Raw genomic sequence first — 24525 nt, 5'->3', positions numbered from 1 at the left:
ACAGGGAGGAAGGTCCCAAGAGATATAAATGAAGAGTCAGCTTAATATTCAGGAAAGTACACAGAACTGAAGTTGGAATATTGGTTCTTCCAGTTGCACTTTCTCCATTCATGGTTTTGCACCTTCCCTGCTATGCGGACTGGAGTTGATCACTAAGTCTTCAATAGCTGAGATTCTCCATCTTAATCTACTTGGAGGCAAGAGCAGGTGAATCAAGATAGTGTAATGTCCCCGAAACAGGAATTTCAAGAAGAAACAATGTCAGATGTTACAGAAATAAAGGAGGATGAGAGCTGGGAAAAGGATAGGATGCCCAAGAGACCAATTTGCCTAGATTAGAGGGACAGAGAAATATCTGCAATGTAAGAGTTACTATGGAACACCAGGTAATAAGAATTATTCCAGGTCCTCTTGCTGTGTAGATAACATTGATGCTAATAAAAAGTCCCTGATGTGTTAGGAAAAATGTATTCACTTGCTTTCTTCAATGGCCTATAAATTACTATTTGAGAATTTTTTTCGATTCAAAGTGGGAAGATAATTTTTAGTTTGCTGCTGGGTGAAACAGAGCTAAATCTCCTTGTTTCTCTTTAGAAATTTAATTGCAGTTCTCACTTGAAATTAATTTTTTGTTGTTGTTTCTGTTTTATAGGTTGGTTGTTCCATTATGGATGGAGGGGATGATGGTAACCTTGTTATCAAAAAGAGGTTTGTGTCTGAGGCAGAACTAGATGAACGGCGCAAAAGGAGGCAAGAAGAATGGGAGAAAGTTCGAAAACCTGAGGATCCAAAAGGTATACTGTGACATTCGTATAATGGTCTTTAATCCACACAGCAGCCCTGTAGAGTAGATATTAATTGTCCTCACTGTATTTTATTTATTTTTTTGAGACGGAGTCTCCCTCTGTTGTTCAGGCTGGAGTGCAGTGGCACGATCTTGGCCCACTGCAACTTAACGCCTCCCGGGCTCAAGAGATTCTCCTGCCTCAGCCTTCCGAGTAGTTGGGATTACAGGCGCCTGCTACCATGCCTGGCTAATTTTTGTATTTTTAGTAGTGACAGAGTTTCATCTTGTTGGCCAGGCTGGTCTTGAACTCCTGAGCTCAAACCATCCTCCCGCCTCAGCCTCGCAAAGTGCTGGGATTACAGGCATGAGCCACCATGCCTAGCCAATTGTCCTCACTTTAGAGTTGAGGAACTGAGACTGGGAGGGGTGAAGTCACCTATTTAAGGTCCTGCACAGCTGGGAGAGAGCCAGGTACTCACATCGTGTCCTTTTTCTGCCTACCACACTGCCTTCCAAAAGGTTCTGCTCCTCTCCTCCATCTATACATGTGGATCCATGATCTGAACAACTGAGAACACTGCTGCTGTGGAAGGTTTGGGCTGGCCCTTCAGTCAGTTAACTGCCTCAGGCCATGGGTGCTATTGACATTGAGAGTTGGCTTTGAGAACTGTTGGCCCTCTCTTAGGTCCAAAGGGAAACTGGACTTTGTACTATTTTTGTGTTATCCTCATCCTCAGATCATGCAGAGACCTGACTTTGTCTTTAAAACCTTTTGTGATTCCAAAATAATATGAAAACAAACTAAAGTATATATCTCCTTCCCCTCTGCCTCTCTCCCCCCTTCTTTTCCTTTCAGAATGTCCAGAGGAGGTTTATGACCCCCGATCTCTATATGAGAGGCTACAGGAACAGAAGGACAGGAAGCAGCAGGAGTATGAGGAACAGTTCAAATTCAGTAAGCTTCAGAAAACAGAGTTCAGGGGGCTCTGCGGGATATTTTTGACGTACTTTTGCCTCATGCAGCACTTTTCCTAACTAGCCATGGAATTGTCTTGATTTTCAAATCTCCTGATGCTCATGTGGTGGAAAAGAGACAGCCTTCAGCCTTCTAGACCACATTGAATATTTTTGTTTAGAGCTCAAAACACCCATTTTAATTCTATGGTAATATTTAGTAATGGGAAAAATGCCTTATTTGTTATGCCCTGTTATCTATTCAAACGCCATGGTATTTACCAGTTTTTTTTCTTAATCCCCTGAAGAATCTGCTGTTTATTAAAAAAGGGGAAAGGAAAAATCTTATTTTTCCCTTTAGCCTGCTAAGTGTTCCTTGTTTAATTATTTCCTCAGAAAACATGGTAAGAGGCTTAGATGAAGATGAGACCAACTTCCTTGATGAGGTTTCTCGACAGCAGGAACTAATAGAAAAGCAACGAAGAGAAGAAGAACTGAAAGAACTGAAGGAATACAGAATATCCTTTGTACTTGGAGGAAAACCTGTAAGGTGTGTATTTTCTCATCAGCATCTATGGATGTTGTCTCCTCATCAACAGAAAGAGGGTTTTCTACCTGGTGATCTCTCAAGTCTCTTTCAACACTGATATTCCTGTAATTCTGAAAAGTGGGCAGTAGTTTGTGGAGTTTGTATTGTGTGCAAGAGTGTTGTAGTCAAAAGTCTACGTCCTTTAGGGTTAACTCAAGGCATCAACCCTAATTGTCAGTACTGGGGTATTCTTGCCTTGTGGGATTAGACTCTGAGACAGGTGGGCAGTGCAGTCAGCCTCTTCCAGGGGAGAAATTGGCTTCTGAGTTATAAAGAACATGTTAGCAACTTTCCTATATTCTTAGTAGATGTTCTCTACTGGTATAGCATGCTGTGTCCCCATAGAAGGGCTGAGAAAGTAGCAAAGATGACTTTGCTCTGACTCAGTATTGCCTTTTGGTCATCCACTTGAATGTCTTAATAGACATCCCAAATGTAACTTTGCTGAATCGGAATTCCCAGTTCTGTACCACATCACTCCCACTCTCATCACACTGCCCTTCCCCACAGTCTCTTCTTTTTCTGGTCCTTCCAGTCCTAGTAACTGGTGGTCCTATGCCTCTAGGTTCCTGGGCCAAGAACTGCTTCCAAAATGTACTCCAAATCTCTTCAATTCTTGGCATCTACTGCTACTGTAGTAGTTGTAGACTTTCTTCTGGACTGCTGTGACCATCTAATTGGTTTCCGTTTCTGCCCTCATCCTCAATAATCTATTCGTTAGACAGGAAAGGGAACTTTAAAAACCATACATGGCATCATGTCACTTTTCTATTTGAAACACTGTAGTGGCTTCCCCTTACAATTAGACTAAAGTCTTACTCTGTGTCAGGCCCTACAAGGCTCTGCATTATTTAGGCCAACCCACCTCCCTGTTGCATCTTGAAGCCACTCTTCCTCATGTTGACTGTACTCCAGCCTGCTGGACTTCTTCACGTTCTCTCTCACCATGCTTTGTGAGTCCATCTCAAGGCCTCAGACTTGCTGTTTCCTCAGCCTGAAATGTTCTGCCCTCCGATTTTGCAAGACGCATTTCACAGCTCAGCCCTCTGCTCAGCTCTCGCTTTTAGAGACCTTCCCTAACACTCAGTTCTCCCTTTTAGAGACCTTTCCTAAGCACTCCAGCTGAAATTACTGTTGGCAATACATTTTTTTGTTTGTTTGTTTTTTTGAGACAGAGTTTCACTCTTGTTTCCCAGGCTGGAGTGCACTGGCACGATCTTGGCTCACCGCAACCTCTGCCTCCTGGGTTCAGGCAATTCTCCTGTCTTAGCTTCCTGAGTAGCTGGGTTGATAGGCACATGCCACCATGCCCAGCTAATTTTTGTATTTTTAATAGAGATGGGGTTTCATTATATTGCTCGGACTGGTCTCGAACTCCTGACCTCAGATGGTCCTCTCACTTCGGTCTCCCAAAGTGCTGGGATTACAGGCGTGAGCCACTGCACCCAGCCAATCACTTTTTATTAAAGAAAAATGAGTATTAGCATTATCTGTTTCCATGATAACCCTAAAAACATTAAATTCATGAAACTCATAATAGCACTGAGCATTATACCTAATTTCCATTGCATACTGCAAATATTTAAGGTAACTTGTGTCCATAAGAACAGAGTTAGTTGCCAAAGAGTGATTAGAATTAGAATTTTGTGATTTCTGGAACTCAGTTTTCTCCATTTTTCAGACACATAGACAAATAGCCTTAACCATACATCCTCTACTTCCACCCACCCCTTTGGGCCGATAATTCATGCTGCTTAGATTTCTTGGGCACTAGATGTCACTATTGTACCAGGCACTACTGCATCTTAAATAAGGACTTGCACCATGTCAGAATACTTATCTGTTGTCTAAGAAGTTGTGAGAAAGATAAAACGGAGGGAGAGATGGATGGAAAGAAGGGAGGGCTCATGGAGGGAACAAGTGAAAGTGACCTCCTAACAAAAGTTATGGGCCTTTCTTCACTTCAAAAGAGTAAAAAAAAGTTGAGAGCCAGAGATTGGCATCAACTGATGAAAAACTGATGTTACATGCGAACTGGTTATGCTTTTAAAAATGGCTTTTTAGTTCTTGTATATATGCACAGGATTTCTCATTAAAATCACTTTTGATCACTTCTCGACCTTTTGGCTAAGATCAAGTGTAAAATCACCTTTGGAGAGTGTTTAAAACAAACTCCAGGGCCTCTAGAGGTCCTCGTTCAATAGGTTTGGGACAGGGAGAGCCTTGACATGTTTAATGAGCCTTGGGGTGATTCTGATGTTTCCTTCCACCAGTGGAGCAGGAGTTACTCTTCATGATGTCTAAGATTAAATGCCACTGATAGTCATAACAACATTCTGTAAAATTTGATTTTACCCTTGAAGGGGAAGCATGTTTTCAGGGAAGCCACAATTTTTTTTTCTGTTTCCTGTATTTTCCTTAAGAGCTTTGTTTTTTCCATCAACCATTATACTGGCCATATCCTTGGTAATAGCGGGTTTTGTGGCTATGCTCAGATTTTCATTGAGAATCAGAGAAAGAGGTTGCTTCTCTGTATTATTTTGGGCTTTATATGCTGTCTTCCTCCATGGTCTCTTTCATTTATCGTTGAATCAGCTGGATTTGACTGGCGAAAGAAGGGTGGGGCATTTTGAAAATAAGTAGGCCAGACTTTACATAGCGCAGCCAAAGAGCTAGTGGGTTATATTTGTTGTCCTTCCTTTTGCTTGGTTTGACCCTTAACCGGTAACTCACAATAATCTCAAGAAGGTTGGAATTTCTCAAGAGAACAAGAAGGAAGTGGAGAAGAAACTGACTGTAAAGCCCATGGAAACCAAGAACAAGTTCTCCCAGGCAAAGCTGTTGGCAGGAGCTGTGAAGCATAAGAGGTCAGTCAGCATTCACACAACTGAGATTTCACTCTGACCACGTACTCTGAAACATCACTTTTAATGGTAGCCAGAGCCAACGCTTACCTCACATGAGTCTTGGTGAAGTTCCCTTGGTGTGCTGACCTCTCTCTCTCCTTCCAGATTTGGTGTCTTCTATAGGCTTTGACTCTCATCTCTCTGATCATTCATTCAACAAATATAAATAACAGCTGCATTTCAGTGGGCGTCTGCCATGCCAGGGATTGTATCAAGTGCTTCCTGTGCATAATCTTATTTATTCTTCAACAATCCTATGAAGTACAATTATAGTCCCTGTTTTGTAGATGAGAAGACCAAGAGTTTGAGAGGTTGAGAACCTTCTTTGTGCAAGATCATACAGAAATAGAGAGCTGGAGTTCAATATTTGGGCTTCTGTCTAGACAAATGAGGTAACGATTCTTGTGAAAGGATCTGTGTAGGGTGTACTGAGAGCAAGGAGGAGGAGCATACATGCTGCTTAGAGGGTGTGTGCGTCTTCATCTTGGGGAGGTTGGGGAAAACGTTGGAAAGATGCTGATTAGGTAGGATGACTAGGGCTTTGACAAGCAACAAGGGAGAGAACAGTCTAGGCAGAGGGAACAGCTTCAGCGAAAGCATCATGTCCTGAAAAAACATGGCAGCCCTGACAGGGTTACAGACCTGGCTGTGGCTAGGTTTCATGGATGTGGAAGTGACTGCACTATCTTGAGGCTGTGATAAGTTCTTTGCTATGTTTGCTCCTCCCTTTCCAAATCCTGAAATGGCATCAGAGTGATTGAATCTGGTCATTTTGATTTGACCCAACAGACCATGGGTGAAATGATAAGTTTAAGTGCAGTCTGTTAGGAAAATCAATATGGTGTATTGGCAACCAGCCATATGTTTTTGAAGGGAGTGTATTGATGCAGTCTTGTGGTTTGGCACTCCACCCATCTGCTGCAGATGTTCTTAGGAACACTGCCTACATGTAAAAATGTCATCCTGGTATAGCAGCAGAGGGGAGGAGTTATCCTGAGACGGGCTTGTTACCCAAACCATGAATCATAATTCCTTTCAAGTTCTCACATAAGCTTTCTTGCAAGGCCAGGGACTCTCAGAACTTGGACCTGGGTCAGTTTTACTGGAATATGCCTAGGGAGGGCTCTCCTGGTGATCAGTTTGTTATTCCCTGAGACTGCTCTTGGTGGTCGCAGAATGGGTGTTGTAACTGTCTCCCTTAGTTCTTAGATCACCTTTAGGAAAGGCTCTGTAGTCGTTTATTTGGTTATTTGGCATATAACCCCTTTTGGGTGTTGAAACAACATCATTTAATGTTGCTTTGTGTAACAAGGTGTTGAATTAGTCTCCTGGGGCAGGAGTTCCTAATCTATCCGACCCTGGGTTTATTGGAATCACTGGGAGTTTGTTAATAATGTATATTCACAGGCCTCACACTAATTGTGGCTCAGTAAGTTTGAAGTGAAGTCTGGGAGTCGTAGTTTTCAAAGTTCAATGAGTGATTCTGCTGCCTGGTGAAGGTCTGGAAGCCATTGGCATGTATAGGTCATGAAGCATAAGAACAAACAAGCAGCAATTTCTTACCTTCTTCAGAGGAATATTCTTTAATCTCTTCTACTTTATTCTTTTATTTATTGTTAGAAAAAACTGTCAGATACCTAGCTCATGAACGTGCAGCCTTTTCAGTTACAGATATCTGAAGCTATAAATTTTCCTCAGCTTTCATGGTATATAATTTTTAGATTTCCTTCTAAGTATTTTAAAATATCTATTATGATTTCATCTTTGACTCAGGAATTATTTAGAAATGTATTTTTTAAATCTCCATATTGAGGTAATAACCATATTTAATTGAGGGGGAAGATAAACCTTTCTCTTCACCACACACACATTTTAATACCTTATGATGGTATATTGATATATATAACAGTGTTTTAGAGGCTACAAAATATGTTTCTCTTTTGTCATTGATTTCTAACTTAATTGCAGTGTGATTTTATATATACTGCTTGTTCTTTTTACTTTTCTTTTTTTTTTTTTTTTTTTTTTTTTTGTGTTTGGGTTTTCCTTTTTTTTTCCAGATTGGAGTATGATGGCACGATCTTGGCTCACTGCAACCTCTGCCTCCTGGGTCAAGCAATTCTCCTGCTTCATCCTCCCAAGTAGCTGGGATTACAGGCGTGTACCACCAAACCTGGCTAATGTTGTATGAGATGGGGTTTCACCCTGTTGGCCAGGCTGGTCTCAAACTCCTGACCTCAGGTAATCCGCCTGCCTCAGCCTCCCATAGTCCTGGGATTAAGGCATGAGCCACTGCTCCAGGCCTCTTTTTTTTTTTTTTTTTTTTGGGAGATAGGGTGTTTCTCTGTCCCCCAGGTTGGAGTGTGTGGAACAATCATGGCTCATTGCAGCCTCGACCTCTGGGGCTCAAGTGATCTTCCCCACCCCAGCCTCCCAAGTAGTTGTACATACAGACATGTGCCACCACACCTGGCTAATTTTTTTATTTTTTTATTTTTATTTTTTTTTTTTTTTGGGACGGAGTTTCGCTCGTTACCCAGGCTGGAGTGCAATGGCGCGATCTCGGCTCACCGCAACCTCCGCCTCCTGGGTTCAGGCAATTCTCCTGCCTCAGCTTCCTGAGTAGCTGGGATTACAGGCACGCGCCACCATGCCCAGCTAATGTTTTGTATTTTTAGTAGAGACGGGGTTTCACCGTGTTGACCAGGATGGTCTCGATCTCTTGACCTCGTGATCCACCCGCCTCGGCCTCCCAAAGTGCTGGGATTACAGGCTTGAGCCACCGCGCCCGGCCTAATTTTTTTATTTTTAATGAGGACAAGGTTTCTCTGTGTTATCCAGTATGGTCTCGACCTCCTGGGCTCAAGCGATCCTCCCCCAGAGTCCCCTAAGGTGCTGGGATTGCAGGTGTGAGCCACTGAACCCGCCCCACATGGCTTCTTTTAAAGTTGTTTTAGACTTGCTTTATTACCTGTTCCTGAGGTTAATAATGTTTGTGAATATTGCAAGTTAAGTTTGAGGAGAATCTATGTTTTTTAATTATTGGTTCTGTGTAGGAAAAAAAAGAAATCAAGTTTGATCACTGGTATTATTTACATCTTCTGTGTCCTTATGTATTTGTCTGTTTGCCCTATCAGTTCTTGAGATAAGTGTTTTGAAATTCCCACTATAATAGTGATTTCTTTTCATAATTCCGTCAAATGTATATTTTAAGCTCTTTAATTAGATACATATATGTTCAGAATAGTTATTTCATTATAGTTAATCAGACTTTTGTTATAAAGTAATCTTTTTTTTTTTTGAGACTGAACCTTGCTCTATCACCCAGGCCGGAGTGCAGTAGTACAATCTCAGCTCACTGCAACCTCCGCCTCCTGGGTTCAAGCAATTCTCCTGCCTCTGCCTCCCGAGTAGCTGAGGCTACCCACCATCATGCCTGGCTAGTTTCTGTATTTTTAGTAGAGACGAAGTTTTACCATGTTGGCCAGGCCGGTCTTGAACTCCTGACCTCAAGTGATCCACCCACCTCGGCCTCCCAAAGTGCTGGGATTACAGGCTTGAGCCACTGAGCCTGGCCTAAAGTAACCTTTCTAATCCTTTACAGTGCTTTTGTTCTTAAAGCCTATTTTCCTAATATTAATATTGGTGCTTCAACCTTCTTTAGGTGATTTGCCTTAGTACCTCTTTCTCAGTTCTTTTACTTTGAAACTTTCTGGGTATTAAGTTGTTTGTTTTTGTTTCACTTTGGTTAAGTTTTTAGATGTGTCTCTTATAAATAGTTGCTTTTAAATTTAGTCTATTAAAGCTGGGCGTGGTGGCTCAGGCCTGTAATCCCAACACTTTGGGAGGCTGAGGCGGGTGGATTACTTGAGGTAAAGAGTTCGAGACCAGCCTGGCCAACATGGAGAAACCCCATCTCTACTAAAAATACTCATGCCTGTAATCCCAGCTACTCAGGAGACTGAGGCAGGAGAATCGCTTGATTCCAAGAGGTGGAGGTTGCAGTGAGCTGAAATTGTGCCACTGCACTCCAGCCTAGGCTACAGAGCAAGCCTCCATCTCACAATAAATAAATAAATAAACAAATAAGATAATTAATTTAGTCTATTAATAGCTTTTCATTAGTAGATTTGGTCTGTTTATAGTAAAATTTTAAAATATAATTTCTATCATATTAATGTCTTTTGACTTTAAAAAAATATTTTTCCTGGCACGCACTGTCGCTGAGGTCAGGTGCAGTGGCTCATGCCTGTAATCCCAGCACTTCGGGAGGCCGAGGTGGTGGATCACCTGAGGTCAGGAGTTCGAGACCAGGCTGGCCAACCTGGTGAAACCCCATCTCTACTAAAACAATACAAAAATTAGCCAGGCATCCTGTGGGCGCCTGTAATCCAAGCTACTCGAGAGGCTGAGGCAGGAGAATCACTTGAACTTGGGAGGTGGAGGTTACAGTGAGCCGAGATTGCGACATTGCACTCCAACCTGGGCAATAGAGAAACTCTGTCTTAAAAAAATTTTTTTTTAACTTGTATTCTTGCATTTAACAAAATGACTGAGATATAAAATTCTTTCATTCATTTTTTTCTTTGTACTAGTTAGATTTACATACTTTTTTTTCTCATAGTGGCCAACCTTGAAATTTACCAGACATACTTCCCACGGACCTTAGAACCTTTAGCTACAATCACCTCTTCCTTCTTTACATGCTGCTGTTGTGCAGGACTTCAGTATGGTCATGTTGAACACCACAAACTAGATGTTATTTTTTGATACAGACAGTATTTGTTTAGATTTATATTTGTGTTTGCCAGTTTCTTTGTTCACCACCCCTTCCTTCTGGGATCATTTCGTTCTTCACTGAAATATATTCCTTATACATTCTTTTAGTGAAAAATCTTTTGGGTGACTCTTAGAATCTCTGGCATGTTACTGAAGATGTTTTCTTCAATCTGTAATTACTAAATGTTTGTCATTTGTGAACATGTCTAAATACTCTTGAAATCCATCTGTGATTCTAACCAATTTGAGTGATAAAGACAGCCAAGAATCTGAATCTGAAGTTTGAAGTGATGCTTGAAAATACAGTGCTTTACTCCCTGGATTTGTCAGGAGTTTAAATTGTCTTTATGACTAATGATGCAATTGGAAGGAGATTAAGAATCTGAAATGAATACTTTTCATTCATTTTTATCATCCCAGTTTCTTGAGACTGCCTAAGACCCGTATAAATAGTTATTGGAGCTCCTGATTCCCTAAGCTTTGATCCCCAAGATTAGACATAGCTCACATCACCATGTGTTTTGTTGCAGCTCAGAGAGTGGCAACAGTGTGAAAAGACTGAAACCGGACCCTGAGCCAGATGACAAGAATCAAGGTGGGTGGCAGCCTTCATTGCTTTCTCATACTCATAATACAGATGAACCACAGTAAAGGGCTGGAATGCATTGCATCTGCAAATGAATACATTTCTGTCTTTAAGCAAGCCTACCTAGGTTTAATTTACCCAACTATTTTATGCCAGGCAAGATTTTATACCAGGCAAGAGTTTGTCAGCCAGGTAAGAGTTTATACCAGGCAGGATTTTATACCTGCAAAGGTTATTATGGTAGAAACAGTGAAACTGATCAGTGAAAATAGTACTCTCCCAGGAATGCTTACCAGGCCCTGGTCATCGTATCACCTCTGCTTACAAAAAGTTTTTTTCTGTTTCTCCCAAATGTCACTTTTTTTATTTCACCTGGCTTGCTACCTAACAGGAGGTAAATACCTGGCTCCTGCTCATTGTTGGATTGGATTGAGCCTAGAAGCTTAATAGTTTCTAAGAGTATACTTCCTTGGTGCTTACCTTTATGTAAGGAAATCTGTCTCTGTATTAAGTGGCAAGAAGTTGTAAGTGAAGGTGAATGTTACTGGGGGCTGGATTAGGGATGAGAAATTCAAGAGTGTGTTTTCATTTTTAATCTAACTCCGTGTGGGGTTGAGACACTGAACTAAATTCCATGGATCAACAGGGCTTACATTAATTTCTCTCAAAAAAAAATGATGCTTTTTAATATGCATCTACTAAGTGCCAGTGGCAGTGGGCTATTGCTGTTACCCTTTTGCTGTAGAACCTACTTTTAAAAAGAACCTACTTTTCTTTCTGAAAAAAAAAATAATAATAATAATAATAAAATGAAAGGAAGAGTCTACCTTTTTTTTTTTTTTTTTTAAGATAGGGTTTCACCTTGTTGGTCAGGCTGGTCTTGTACTCCCGACCTCAGGTGATCCGCCTGCCTTGGCCTCCAAAGTGCTTGGATTACAGGCGTGAGCCACCATGCCCGGCTGAAGAGTCTACCTTTTATCCATATCCTCTCCCATCTAGCTCTTCTTAGAGGGAAGCAGAATTATATCATTTTGTTTTTTGAGATGAAGTCTCACTCTGTCACCCAGGCTGGAGTGTAGTCGCCCATTCTCAGCTCACTGCAATCTCTGCCTCCTGAGCTTAAGTCATTCTCCTGCCTCAGCCTCCCAAGTATCTGGGATTACAGGTGCATGCTACCACACCTGGCTAATTTTTGTATTTTTAGTAGAGATGGGGTTTCACCATGCTGGCCAGGCTGGTCTTGCACTCCTGACCTCAAATGATCTGCCTGCCTCAGCCTCCCAAAGTGCTGGGATTACAGGAGTGAGCCATCAAGCCCGGCCACATTTCTTAATGTATCCATCAAGAGCTATTCTATGATGTACAAGCAATTGTAAGTATGTATTTTTTAAATGCTTTATTATGGATAATTTATGTATTCAGAAGTTGGGATAAGTATAATAAACCTCCATCACCTAGCTTCAGTGACTTTTTTTTTCTTTGTAAGCTATCTCCTATAGGAAAGAGCTTCAACAATTTTTTTTTTTTTTTTTTTTTTTTTTGAGACAGAGTCACTCAGGCTAGAGTGTAGAGTGGCATGATCTTGGCTCCCTGCAGCCTCTGCCTTCCCGGTTCAAGCAATTCTCATGCCTCAACCACCCAAGTAGCTAGACTATAGTCATGTGCCACCATGCCCAGCTAATTTTTGTACTTTTAGTAGAGACGGAGTTTCACCATGTTGGCCAGGCTGGTCTCAAACTCCTGGCCGAAAGTGACCCGCCTGCCTAAGCCCCCCAAGGTGCTGGGAATACAGGTATGAGCCACCACACCAGTCAACAGTTTTTAACACATAGCCAATTTTATTTCATTTATATCTCTCAACTGTAATATTTTGTGACAATTTTGGACATTATATCATTTTATTCATAATTCTTAATATGTGTCTCTAGCAAATACAAGTTCTTATTTTGTTTCTTTAACAATTACAATACCATTATATTAATAATAATAATTACCAAATATCTATTTAGTATTTATCTTCTCCAATTATCTCAAAAAAAAGTTTTTTCTTTTTAAAAATTATGATTTAAGCAAGGACCAGACCTTATATTTGGCTACTATGGCTTTTTAAAAAAATTATTGAGGTATAATTCACATATCATAAAATTCACCCTATAAAGTGTACAACTCAGTGGTTTATATATTTAAAAAAATCTGTTGACCATAAATGTGGGTTTATTTCTGGACTCTCTTGATCACTCTAGCTTTGGAGTAAGTTTTGAAATTGGGAAGTATGAGTCTTCTAACTTGGCTCCTCTTTTTCAAGATTGTTTTGGCTATTTGGAGTCTCTTGCATTTCCATATGAATTTTGGGATCGGCTTGTTAGTTTCTGCAGAAAAGGCAGCTAGCTAAGATTTTGATACAGGAATTTTTGGAATCTGTAGATAATTTTGGCAATATTGCCATTTTATATCATCTTAACGATAGGCTAATATACCTTTTAATTTGAATTTAATCTCTAAGTTCTTTCTGAATTTATATTTTGTTTTCTTTGTATTTTATTTGTGGAGAAACTGGGTCTTTGTTCTTCAACGTTCCTCAGGCTCTAGATTTAGCTGATTGCATCCCCATGCTGTTTCCTGCTACTCCTGTAAAATGGTAATTAGATCTGGAAGCTTGATCAAGTTGGTTTTTTCAGCAAGAATACGTCATATATTGTTTTGATACTTTCATTATTAGTAGTATTTTAATGTAATCTACTCTATTCATTGCTTAATTCAGCAGTAATTGTACCTTGGGAATCATGGCATAATTGGACATAAAGTGCTTCCTTGTTCCTTTTTAAGGCTGTATAGTATTGTATATTGTGTGGGTATATCATAGTATATTTATCCGACTTTTTAATTGAACACTTAATTCTTCCCCTGTTCTGATGTTTCAGTAATAATCCTGCATGTGCATAATTTTTCACTTGCACAGATATATCAGGTTAAATGCTTTGAAGTAGACTTGATAGGTCAGAGAGGATATGCATTTGTAATTTAGGTAAATATTGCCAAATCGCCCTTCAGATAAGTTATCCCAATTTATACTCAATCAGCAATTTTGGAATTTTTCACTGACATCTTTTTAATAAATAGGAAACTTGGTTAAATAGGATAAATGTATACTGCGTATGTGAATACACATACATGCACAAAACTTCATAGGAATATTTTTCTTTTAATTTTTTTAGAGATGGGATCTCACTTTGTTGCTTAGGCTGTAGTGCTTTGACTTTTCACAGGTGCGATCATGGCACACTATAGCCACAAACTTCCAGGCTCAGGTGATCCTCCCACATCAGCCTCCTGAGTAGCTGGGGCTAAATGCTCCTGGCATAGGAATCTTAAGCGTATTTCCACGAGTAAACTAGTTGCCTTTTGCATGGTACTTATTTTCTGGTAGGAACTATATGAATTAATAATTGGAAAGGAAAATTTGTGTGGCTTCTTTGAACTATCTCAGGCAGACACTTGTGTTTCAGAGCCATCTTTTTGTCATTCTAAATCCCTTCTTCCTACTTCTGCATTCCTGCAACAGAAACTAGGCAGGAAGTGTCCTCCTTTGCTAGGACTTAAGGCCCCACAAAAAGAACGCCCCCTGAGGCTTGCTTCAGTCTTGCCCTTGGCAGTAGGAGGATTTGCCCCTTGGACTCCCAGAAGATAACCCTATGACCCTGATAGAGATTCAGGCTTCCCCCACTGAAGACTCTGAACTTAAGCACTGAGCAGAGCCAGTGAATGCACAAGTTGGCCCCATCTACTCCCAAGTCACGCATCTGTCTGAATACTAAGAACATTCTCTATTAGTAATTTTCTGTGTTAATTTGGTATGACAATGTGGTCCTGCAAATGCAGAAGTTGGCAGGAAACTTCACCAAATGGGTGAGATCAGAGGGCACCATTTTGTTCTCTTTGGACAGTTAACTGCTTTTGGAATGAAATTTGTCAGAGTTGCAATCTCTTTTCTTTCTTGAAACCTCCTAGATAATTGGGATATTTGGTCTTTTCATGTAAATTCTTCTGATGCCACAGTGGTCCAGATTCCTTGATTATATTTCTGTAGCTAACTTCCATCCTTCCGTTCGGCCAGCTCTCTAACCCCACAGGCACTCTGACTTCCATCCTTCTTTTGTGTGTAAAATAGACCTTTCAATTCCATTCATCCTTGAAACATGGTCATGTGCCACATAACGGCATTTTGCTCAATGAAGGGTGCTTATATGACAGTGGTCCCATAAAATTATGATACCATATTTTTACTGTACCTTTTCTGTGCTTACATCTACTGAGCATTGTATTACAACTGCCTACAGTATTCATACAGTAACATGCTGAACAGGTTTGTAGCCTAGGAGCAATAGGCTGTATACCATATGGCCTACATGTGTAGTAGGCTGTACCATCTAGGTTGCATAAGTACTCTATGATGTTCATAATGATAAAATTGTCTAATGATGCATTCCTCAGGTCAGATCCCCATCATTAAGCAAGGGTGATTGTACTTGATAAAATGAAATATCTCATTCAACAATTTCACATAAGTTAGTTTTCGAAGTAACTGATATATATACCCTTATAAGGTTTTTTGGTGTTTTGTTTTTGTTGTTTTTTTTTTGAGACAGTCTCGCTCTGTCACCTAGGCTGGAGTACAGTGGCACGATCCTCCGCCTCCCAGGCTCAAGTGATTCTCCTGCCTCAGCCACCAAGTAGCTGGGATTGCAGGCATGCACCATCACACTCGGCTAATTATTGTATTTTTAGTAGAGATGGGGTTCCCCCATGTTGGCCAGGCTGGTCTCAAACTTCTGACCTCAGATGATCCACCTGCCTCAGCCTCCCAAAGTGCTGGGATTACAGGCGTGAGCCACCACTCCTGGCCGGTTTTTTTTTTTTTTTTTTTTTAAACAACCAAATTTTTCTAATAGAATGCTGAAAGTATCATTCTATATGGTATACATAAGTAATACAATGCATGTTTAAGTCATGATTGATGTTATGTCCCAAATGTTACAAGAGCATCACATTTTTATACGCTTTCCTCCCAAATTAGCCAACTGCAATGAAACTCTGTAAACTAACACATTTTCCTGCATTCTGACTTCTGACCCTTGTGAATGCAAGCTTGCTCTGAGCCAGACCCTGTGCTGTATGTCCTGGAAGTGGAATGGTGATAAAAGAGCTCTTGCCTTCAAGGGGCTTACAGTTAGTGGAGAATACAAACAAGCAACCCTTCTCCTCTGCCTTCTTAGAAGCTTTCATACTGGGATACTGAGATAAATGGAACTATTCCTCCTTAGTTTAAGTGGCTTAGGATGTTCTTTGAATTTTTGTATTTGCTTTTTAAAAAAATTGTCTACCCAAGCACAGCTAAGTGTTAAAAAGTTGTCTGAATTGGTAACATATGCACATAATAAAACATTTAGGCCAGGTGAGATAGCTCATTCCTGTAATCCCAGCACTCTGGGAGGCTGAAGCAAGAAGATTACTTGAGCCCAGGAATTTAACTTGGGCAGCATAGTGAGACCTATGTTCTCAAAGAAATAAAAGAAAAGAAAAATTCAAAAGAATGTGGAAAAAGAAAAATTCAAAAAAAAGAAAAGAAAAAGAAAAATTCAAAAAAGTAAGTCTCCCCCATTTTCCAGCTACTTAATTCCTTTCCCCTGAGCAGCCACTGCTGCCAGTTTTTATGTATTGTTCTTAGACACTGTCATACATATACATGGGCATGTCCAGTTCCCTCCCAAATTATAACTTTCACACACTGTACTGCCTCTTGCCTTTTTCGTTTAGCACAATATCTTGGGGATCATTCAATAATAGTATACACAGAGATGCTTTCTTCTTCTTCTTCTTTCTTCTTTACTTTTTTCTTCTTTCTTCTTCTTCTTTTTTGAAATAGGGTCTTGCTCTGTCACCCAAGTTGGAGTGCAGTCACCCAGGTTGGTGTGATCATGGCTCACTACAGCCTCAACTTCCCCAGTTCAAGTGATCCTCCCACCTCAGCCTCCTGAGTAGCTGGGACTACAGGTGTATATCACCACACCTTGCTAATTTTTAAAATTTTTTTGTAGAGCCAGTGTCTCCCTCTGTTGCCCAGACTGGCCGCAAACTCCTGGGGTCAAGTGATCCCCCTGCTTTGGCCTCCCACAGTGCAGGGATTACAGGCATGAGCCATTATGCCCAGCTACTTTATTCTTCTTAATGGTTGAATAGTAGTCCGTTACTTAACAAGCCATCTATTAATGGACATATTGGTGTCTGTAGTCTTTCACTACTGTAAACAGTGCTGCAATGAATGTTCTCTTATGAACATCATTTAAGTTTGAAGAGCATTGCCAAATTTCTCTGTACCCTCGAACAACATATGAAGTTTGCTGTTCCCAACACATTCCCTCCTAATATATTGTTTACCCCCTTATGTTTAAAATTTGTCTGTTTCTTTTTCTGTGAGCTGTTCATGTTTTCTGTTCACTTTTCTATTTAGTTGTTGGTTGTTTTTTTAACAGATTTGGAAGAACTCTTAGTATCTTAAGGAAATTTGCTTTTGTGATATTTGTTGCAAGTATTTGCTCTTGCCTTTTTTTGTAGCCTTGCTCTCACCATCTCTGCAGTCATTATCAGCTTTCATTTTACTTTTCTCCATCTTCGTGTTTTAACATTGCTTATCTTTAGCAGTTCCCTTTTCCCTTCTTAGAGTTTCTTGCACAAACAAGTAAATACATTGATCTCCTGAACTTTGTGTGGTGGCCGTTTGATATCTCTTCTAACTGCTCAGTGGTATTGTTTGCTTACTCCTGGTTTCCTATACTTGGAGCTGTGGATTCTTTTCACATTTACTTGAGATGTCTGAGTAAATGAGGTGTTAGCACATCTAAGGCATAACTCTAAAAGTTGTATGCTTGTTAGCCTGTGGCGATGAACTACGAACTCCAACCCTTACTCTGCAGTGAGCTCAGATGATCACTTTAGTATGTTATCATTTAATTCACATTTAGTTTAACATTTTCTGCCCTAAGCCACCTACAACCTTGCCAAGTGCTTTGACTTTCCTCATCAGTAAGATGGGGATGATGTCTATACATCAGATTGTAGTGATTAAATAAGGCTGGAAACATTTCAGGGAAAAAGGGAAGGGCTGGAGTAGAGTTCTAACTTTCCCTTTAGTCTTCAAGTCCTCCATTTTCTTTCTTCCTCCTCCTTTTTTTTTCCTTGAAACAGGGTCTTGCTCTGTTTTCCAGGCTGGAGTACACTGGTGCCATCATAGCCACTGTAACCCTGAATTCCTGGGCTTAAGCAATCCTTGCCTCAGCCTTATGAGTAGCTGGGACCAAAGGCACAACCATCACACCCAACTAATTTTTTTTTTTTTTTTGAGATGGAGTATTGCTCTGTTGCCCAGATTGGAGTGCAGTGGCGCGATCTTGGCTCGCTGCAACCACTGCCTCCTGGATTCAAACTATTCTCCTCCCTCACTCTCCCTAGTAATTGGGATTACAGGCATGCATCACCATGCCCATTTTTTTGTTCTTTTAGTAGTGATAGGGTTTCACTATATTGGGCAGGCGGGTCTTGAACTCCTGACCTCAAGTGATCCACCCACCTCAGCCTCCCACAGTGCTGGGATTACAGGCATGAGCCACTGCGCTCGGCAGCGACTAATTTTTTAAAACATTTTCTTGTAGAGACAGGGACTCACTATGTTGCCCACGCTGGTCTTAAACTCCGGACCTCAAGTGGTCCTCCCATCTCAGCCTTCCAAAGTGCTAGGATTGTAGGCATGAGCCACCATGCCCAACCAAGTCCTGCATTGTCTAGATTGAGGTCTTTGTCATTGAGATGGCAGAACAACTGTGGGTTTCCTGTAAGAGAAAGAGTCTTAGCTCCTAGGTGACATTCTGCATGGCCTTAAAATGTTACCTGATGGCCGGGCGCGGTGGCTCACGCCTGTAATCCCAGCACTTTGGGAGGCCGAGGAGGGTGGATCACGAGGTCAAGAGATAGAGACCATCCGGGTCAACATGGTGAAACCCCGTCTCTACTAAAAACTACAAAAAATTAGCGGGCATGGTGGCGCGTGCCTGTAATCCCAGCTACTCAGGAGGCTGAGGCAGGAGAATTGCCTGAACCCAGGAGGCGGAGGTTGCGGTGAGCCGAGATCGCGCCATTGCACTCCAGCCTGGGTAACGAGCGAAACTCCATCTCAAAAAAAAAAAAAAATGTTACCTGACAGGCTTCTGTTTTCTCATTTGTAAAAGAATACAACTAGAAAGCAAAGGTTGTGTTAAATCAGTTTCTGAATTACTCCTCTCTCCCATCAGGGAAAAGTGGCCCTTAATATAGAACATTATTCTGGTGAGTCCCTCTGAGTCTATTCCAGTCGTAGGGGCTGCCCAGTTTTTTAACATTTTTTAAAAGAAAATGTTATTGTGTAGCTGCTGTTTGGCCTTCAATATGTATCTGTGCTTGCTGGCGTATTGGTCAGTAAGTAAGGAATGGCATAATATGCTGAGAAGTTAATGGAATTGTTAATACTGCTCACAGTGTCTCTCTTAGCTGTCTTCATCCCTACTGTTGAGGGCATGTGGAAGCCTTTCATCCCCCACCCATGTGTCCATTTCACGGTTGTGTGAGCACAGGGAAATCAAAGCACTCTAGGCTACACTCTGAAGTAGCTTGTTCTGCAACTCAGAGCTGGTGGAGAACAACAGAGTATAGTGAGGCTCTGGGGTTAAAAAGACCTTGATTCAAGTCTCAGCTCTGCCCCTTTACTTTCAGAAGTCCTTTCACCTCCTGGAGCCTCCCTTCCTTCTTCAGTTTCCCCGTCTCTAAATCGAGGGCTATGATAGTATTGGCTGCATAGGGTTGTTCTGAGGCTTCTCTGTGGGAAAAGCCTTTGGTACAGTGCCTGGCACATGGTATGTCAGTCCTCAACTTTGGGAAAGGGTGATGAAGTGATAGTCTTTCCCCTTTTGTTGCAGAGGCCTCATCCTGCAAGTCTCTCGGAAACACTTCCCTGAGCGGCCCCTCCATCCACTGCCCCTCTGCTGCAGTCTGTATCGGCATCCTCCCAGGCCTGGGCGCCTACTCTGGGAGCAGCGACTCCGAGTCCAGCTCAGACAGCGAAGGCACCATCAATGCCACTGGAAAGATCGTCTCCTCCATCTTCCGAACCAACACCTTCCTCGAGGCCCCCTAGTTTCTCTGTGCTTAAGCTGGAAACTCCTCCCCAAGGGTAGATCGGACCGTTCATGCTGCCTACAGACATTATGTCCCTCAAAAAAAACTCCTTTGCCTGCGTCCTGTGCACAATGTGACATTTTTAACCAACCCAATCTAAAAATGTGCCAGAATCTACCTGTGGCCCGAATCGTGTTTGGTTTCTCTTTCCACTCTGGTGCAGATGACCAAACCTGTCCCGCTGCCACTTCCTCACAGACATGGGGAGGAGGGCAAGGCCCAGCCGAAGTTCCACTAAAAATGCCCTAGGAGGATAGGCACCGGCTGGCTTGCCAAAGGGTTTGGGTTTTATTGCTTTCTGTTTTTTTCTTTTCTTTCCTTTTCCAACAGCACAAAAAAGTAAGGGCAGTTATTGGACAGGTATTATTTAAACATTCTATTGTAGATGAATGTGCTGTTTGGTTCTACTGAATTGTGGAGCATGTGGGGGAAGAAAGCTGACCCAGGTGATGAAATGGAGCCCTTCCCTGGAACTAACCAGTCCTTGATGTTGTGTGACTAAGTAGAGATGCTAAACCCCATCTGCTGGGGGTGTCGCTTCACACTCGGCATGCATTGTGAAGGCTTTCCGCACCCTTGGCCATTCCTTCTCCCCTCTCTCTCCAACCCCATTTATGCAGGAAGGAACTGCTAACAAGAAAGCTTCCATCTTCTCAGACCTTTTCTCTGCCTCGGAAATTATTTGATGTTTGTTTTTGAAATAAAGGATTTAGTTTGAGATTCAAAATTTTAGAGAAACGTAGGCCTTGTTTACTCATAGCCAGACATCAGAGCTGTGGGTAGGTATGTTAATGAGATGACTTATTTCCGGCAGCTTCTGGAATCCAAATATTGTAAACTAGTGGGACATACTTGCATATTATGACTGTTCTATCGAGGCCCTTCTCTGTTTAATGCATATTATATTTGTGCTTTTAACTGTGGAATCTATTTCTAAATTAAGGGTGCTGCCCTAGTACTTTTCTTTGCTGCCCTTGCTGCTCTTTTTCCCTTCCAAACAGCAACACTGAGGCCATGAGCAGCCAAAAACTAGAGGTGCTCCTCCATCTCGTCTCATAAAGGGAAACAGGCTCAACCCTTGGATTCTGGAGGAGGGAGGGGGAGAGGGTGTGGAGGCCTCGAGGACAGAGGCAGACATGAGCTTTGACAACAGTCTGTAGGCTCTCCTGCTTTAGAATAAGCCTGTACCATTCTTTATCCATTCCCCTTGTTCCTACATCAATTGTTTTTACTTTCTTGGGTGTGAGACTGAGCGAGACACACACAAAATGTGTTGACACTGTGATGCCAGCAGGCAAAGCAGCTACCGACTTTGAATGTGGGCAGAGAGGCCCCTGGATCTCATCCAGCCCACTCCTTTTCCCTTTCCAGTGCAGTGATACTCCAGTGCCCGTTGGCAGATGGTGACTTCCCTGCACCCATAACTGATGCCTTGTGAATTCTTCCTCCGTTTCAGAACTACTCTATGCTAATTGTTCATGACTGCCAATACGTGTGTCAGCTCCATCCTAACAAATAAGACGTTTAGGTAAAACTGTGTAGGCACCTTCTGCTTCTCTGCTTCATTGTTCCTGTGATAGTCCTGTTATTACAGCATGTTCCCAAAACAGCCTCACATTGTTAAAGGCAGCAGACCAGGGCATCAAAGTCACCATCTTTATGTGGCTTGACTCTTAAGAGGCCATTACTGTACTTCATGACCTCTTGATAGAGAAAGAAGTTGACAAAGGGTTGCAGGTTTAAAAAGATTAACATGAAAGCTAATAAACCTGTCAAAGAACAACATCTTGTTTTTCCTCTACTGAATATTGTGTCTAACTCTCCCCATCTCTCTCAGCTAGATTGTGTTGAGAAGGTTGAGACTGTCCAGACTGTGACTTCTCTTCATGGTGTCTCAGAAGAGACTGAGAATCACTGGTGATCATTGCATCATGTTCCATTGTACGCTTTAGCACAGAGCTCTGGAACTGAAACACAGCTTCTGTAAAAACTACAGCTAACAAAGCAGCGTCTGATCTGACCAACAAAGGAAGCAGCCTTGGAAAGCATCTAATGTAGACCTTGAAGTTCGAACCCAAAGGAGAATAGAATGGACAGGGCTGGAAGGAAACACTGCTTTAAACCATAAAGTGTAGTACTCCTGCCTTAGTAATTGGGATTTTATAACTGGGTAAGTACGGGACTAAAACAAAGTTTGGCATGGTTTTCTTTAAGCTTGCTTACTTTGTCCTGAGTGGTAGAATTCTTACCACTCTTCAACCATGTGAGGGAGAAAGCTAATAGGAATCCTACTGCCAGCTCTGTTTAGGGAGGATTATCTAGCTTGTCACCCACCTAGGTGGAGAAAGGGAGTGTGAAATTTGAAGCATCTATTTTTCCATCTATAAAAAGCAGGGAAGCTGATGTGACTAGACCCAAAAAGGTGGCTGGCTACCTACTCGTGTATATCTTCCCTGAATCTAAGTACACAAGAGACAGAGCTGGCTTCTCAAATCCAAAGGGGGGTGGGGCAGGTGGCTTCAGGTTTTTTCAGGATCATTCTAGACTGGGAGTCAGGAGCCCCTAAGTTGGGTGACTTAGTGCCAGGCATCCTCATTTCTTTCACTCTAGCTCCTGAGTTCTTCCCTTCTGGCTACCTCCTTCCCACCCAAGAGAGGATCTTCATTTGTCTAAGCCATTCCGCACTGTTTCTGCTGCTCCTCCCTGGGAACTCAGCCTAGTTCCACCATAGTTGTTATGAGTTAGGAGCCAACTATAACTAGCTGTGTCACTTGGGCAAGGTTAGTGTGACCTTTCACCTCACTTTCCTCCTTGGTAAATAGGAATAACACACTAACTTCCTAGGGAGATAGAGATAACCTAGATTAGGTGCTAGGTGTGCGGTATCTGACAGATGGTGGCCACCCTCGGTGCTGTTGCATCAGGCCTCCCTTGTTTCTGGGTGGCATAGCCAGAGCTTCCATTAGTGGCGATTTATGCAGGTTTATCCATTCCACTGGCCTTCCTCAGTTGCAGCTAGAAAACTGGCATGGGCAAAGGGTCAGATCTGGTCGTCAAAGCTCCAACCACCAGCTTTTGCTGTATGCTTCCATCTTAGCTAAATGTTAATTGCTTAGGCACACCCGGTTCCTTGGCGCGGGTGTCCTAGCCGTGGGTATATGGCTCAGCTGTCGTCTTAGGTCCCTCCAGAAAAACAGAGCTCTATGGCAGTGCAGATTATTTGGACTTGGGTATTTTCCGCGTGCCCAACCCACTTACGCATCACAGGATGGAATGCAGGTTCTGCTCGGTGGGAGGCTGGGATCTTGGCAACACTTTGGTAGTCACAGGTTGAACACAGAAACCAGTCATCCATTTGTGCTTTAGTGACACTGGCAGGGGCTGACATTTTGCTCCCTTACCTGCCGGAGCATCGGTTTAGGGAGAGAGGGAGCCTCACAGCAGGAACAGGCAGCACATGGCCGCAGCATCAGAGATTTGCAGAGGGCAGAGGCTGAAAAACCTGAGGGACAGCCCTTCACCTGTGCTTTATACTGCAGGCTCGTCTTCCATTGCTGTTTTAGTAATAGTCATGCACATCACTACTTGTGTTGCTTTCTTTCGTTCAGTGTATACTGAGAGCTTGCTATGTATGTGCCAGGGTGTTTGGGGCATTTGTGCGTTATTTTTGTGAACTGTAGTGTCTTTCATTCTGGGGCAGAAAAGTCCTGTGAAGCAGCCCTTCCCTATATTGTGCAGGAAATCAGGATTCCTAGGGGCACATGCCTGAGGTTGCGTAGTTAAGTGACAGAACCAGAATTTTCATTTGAGCCTTTAAGTCCAAGTGCGGCTTTCTGTGGTTTCAGTGGAACTTAAAACAAATGCCAGTGCCCAGGCTTCCGTGGAGGAGATTCAAGGGTGAAGGAATCTTTCCAGTTAAATTTCGAAGTTCACTTTTCAGCCTGCCATCCATGTGCGGGAACCAAGTAGCAGCACCACAGCCTGGATTTTTTAAAAAGTGATTTGGAGCCGGGCGCCATGGCTCATGCCTGTAGTCCTAGCACTTTGGGAGGCCAAAGCAGGTGGATCACGTGAGGTCAGGAGTTCAAGAACAGCCTGACCAACATAGTGAAATTTCATCTCTACTAAAAATACAAAAATTAGCCAGGCAAGGTGGCATGTGCCTGTAGTCCCAGCTACTCGGGAGGCTGAGGCAGGAGAATCACTTGAACCCGGGAGGCGGAGGCTGCAGTGAGCCGAGATTGCACCACTGCACTCCCTCCTGGGTGACAGTGAGATTCTGTCTCGAAAATTAAAAAATAAAAAGTGATTGGCTGGCCTTGTCAAGAGTTTAGACACATTCCTTTCCCTTCTGAACTGAAGCCAGCCTGGAGTAAAGGGCCTGCTTGACTTACCCATTCACTCCTTAGGCAGAGAAGGAGCAGGCAGAGAGCAGAGATGGCTGGGTCTGCCCCCATGTGAAGCCTGGATGTGGGGTCCGCAGCCACCACACCTGAGGAAGTGACCTGTGAGTGGGAGCATGCGGGACCGACCCCCACTGCAAGGCTGGGGCTTTGCCTTCACATGGCCCAGTGGATAGCAGCCTCCCTAGTTTCACCAAGCTCGTAAGTCACTCCCACGGGAAGCTGTAAAGGAGTGGGATTCCACCCATGTTGCCGGCCTG

The 24525-nt window shown here is 42.4% G+C and overlaps 1 protein-coding gene across 7 annotated transcripts in view; it reads left to right on the top strand.

The window, feature by feature from the left end:
* Window positions 1–21645, top strand: part of PSME3IP1 (proteasome activator subunit 3 interacting protein 1) — a 33545-nt gene extending 11900 nt beyond the window's left edge. For 5 of the 7 annotated variants that reach the window (XM_032283964.1, XM_032283961.1, XM_032283962.1 and 2 more), the window contains exons 2-7: window positions 653–794; window positions 1644–1742; window positions 2138–2259; window positions 5064–5197; window positions 10546–10610; window positions 19604–21645. In XM_032283964.1, coding sequence (XP_032139855.1) covers window positions 668–794; window positions 1644–1742; window positions 2138–2259; window positions 5064–5197; window positions 10546–10610; window positions 19604–19821 — 765 coding nt within the window. In that variant the 5' untranslated portion in view covers window positions 653–667 and the 3' untranslated portion in view covers window positions 19822–21645. Of the gene's footprint in view, window positions 1–51; window positions 208–252; window positions 387–652; window positions 795–1643; window positions 1743–2137; window positions 2260–5063; window positions 5198–10545; window positions 10611–19603 lie in introns of those variants that run through there. The other 2 variants (XM_032283965.1, XM_032283958.1) reach the window with 2 other exon arrangements.
* Window positions 21646–24525: the final 2880 nt, after the last annotated feature.

This window comes from Sapajus apella, unplaced genomic scaffold (assembly GCF_009761245.1).
Source record: "Sapajus apella isolate SASKATOON/1434 unplaced genomic scaffold, GSC_monkey_1.0 scaffold15, whole genome shotgun sequence".
Lineage (NCBI taxonomy): Eukaryota > Metazoa > Chordata > Mammalia > Primates > Cebidae > Sapajus > Sapajus apella.
This window is presented reverse-complemented; position numbering and strand designations above follow the sequence as displayed.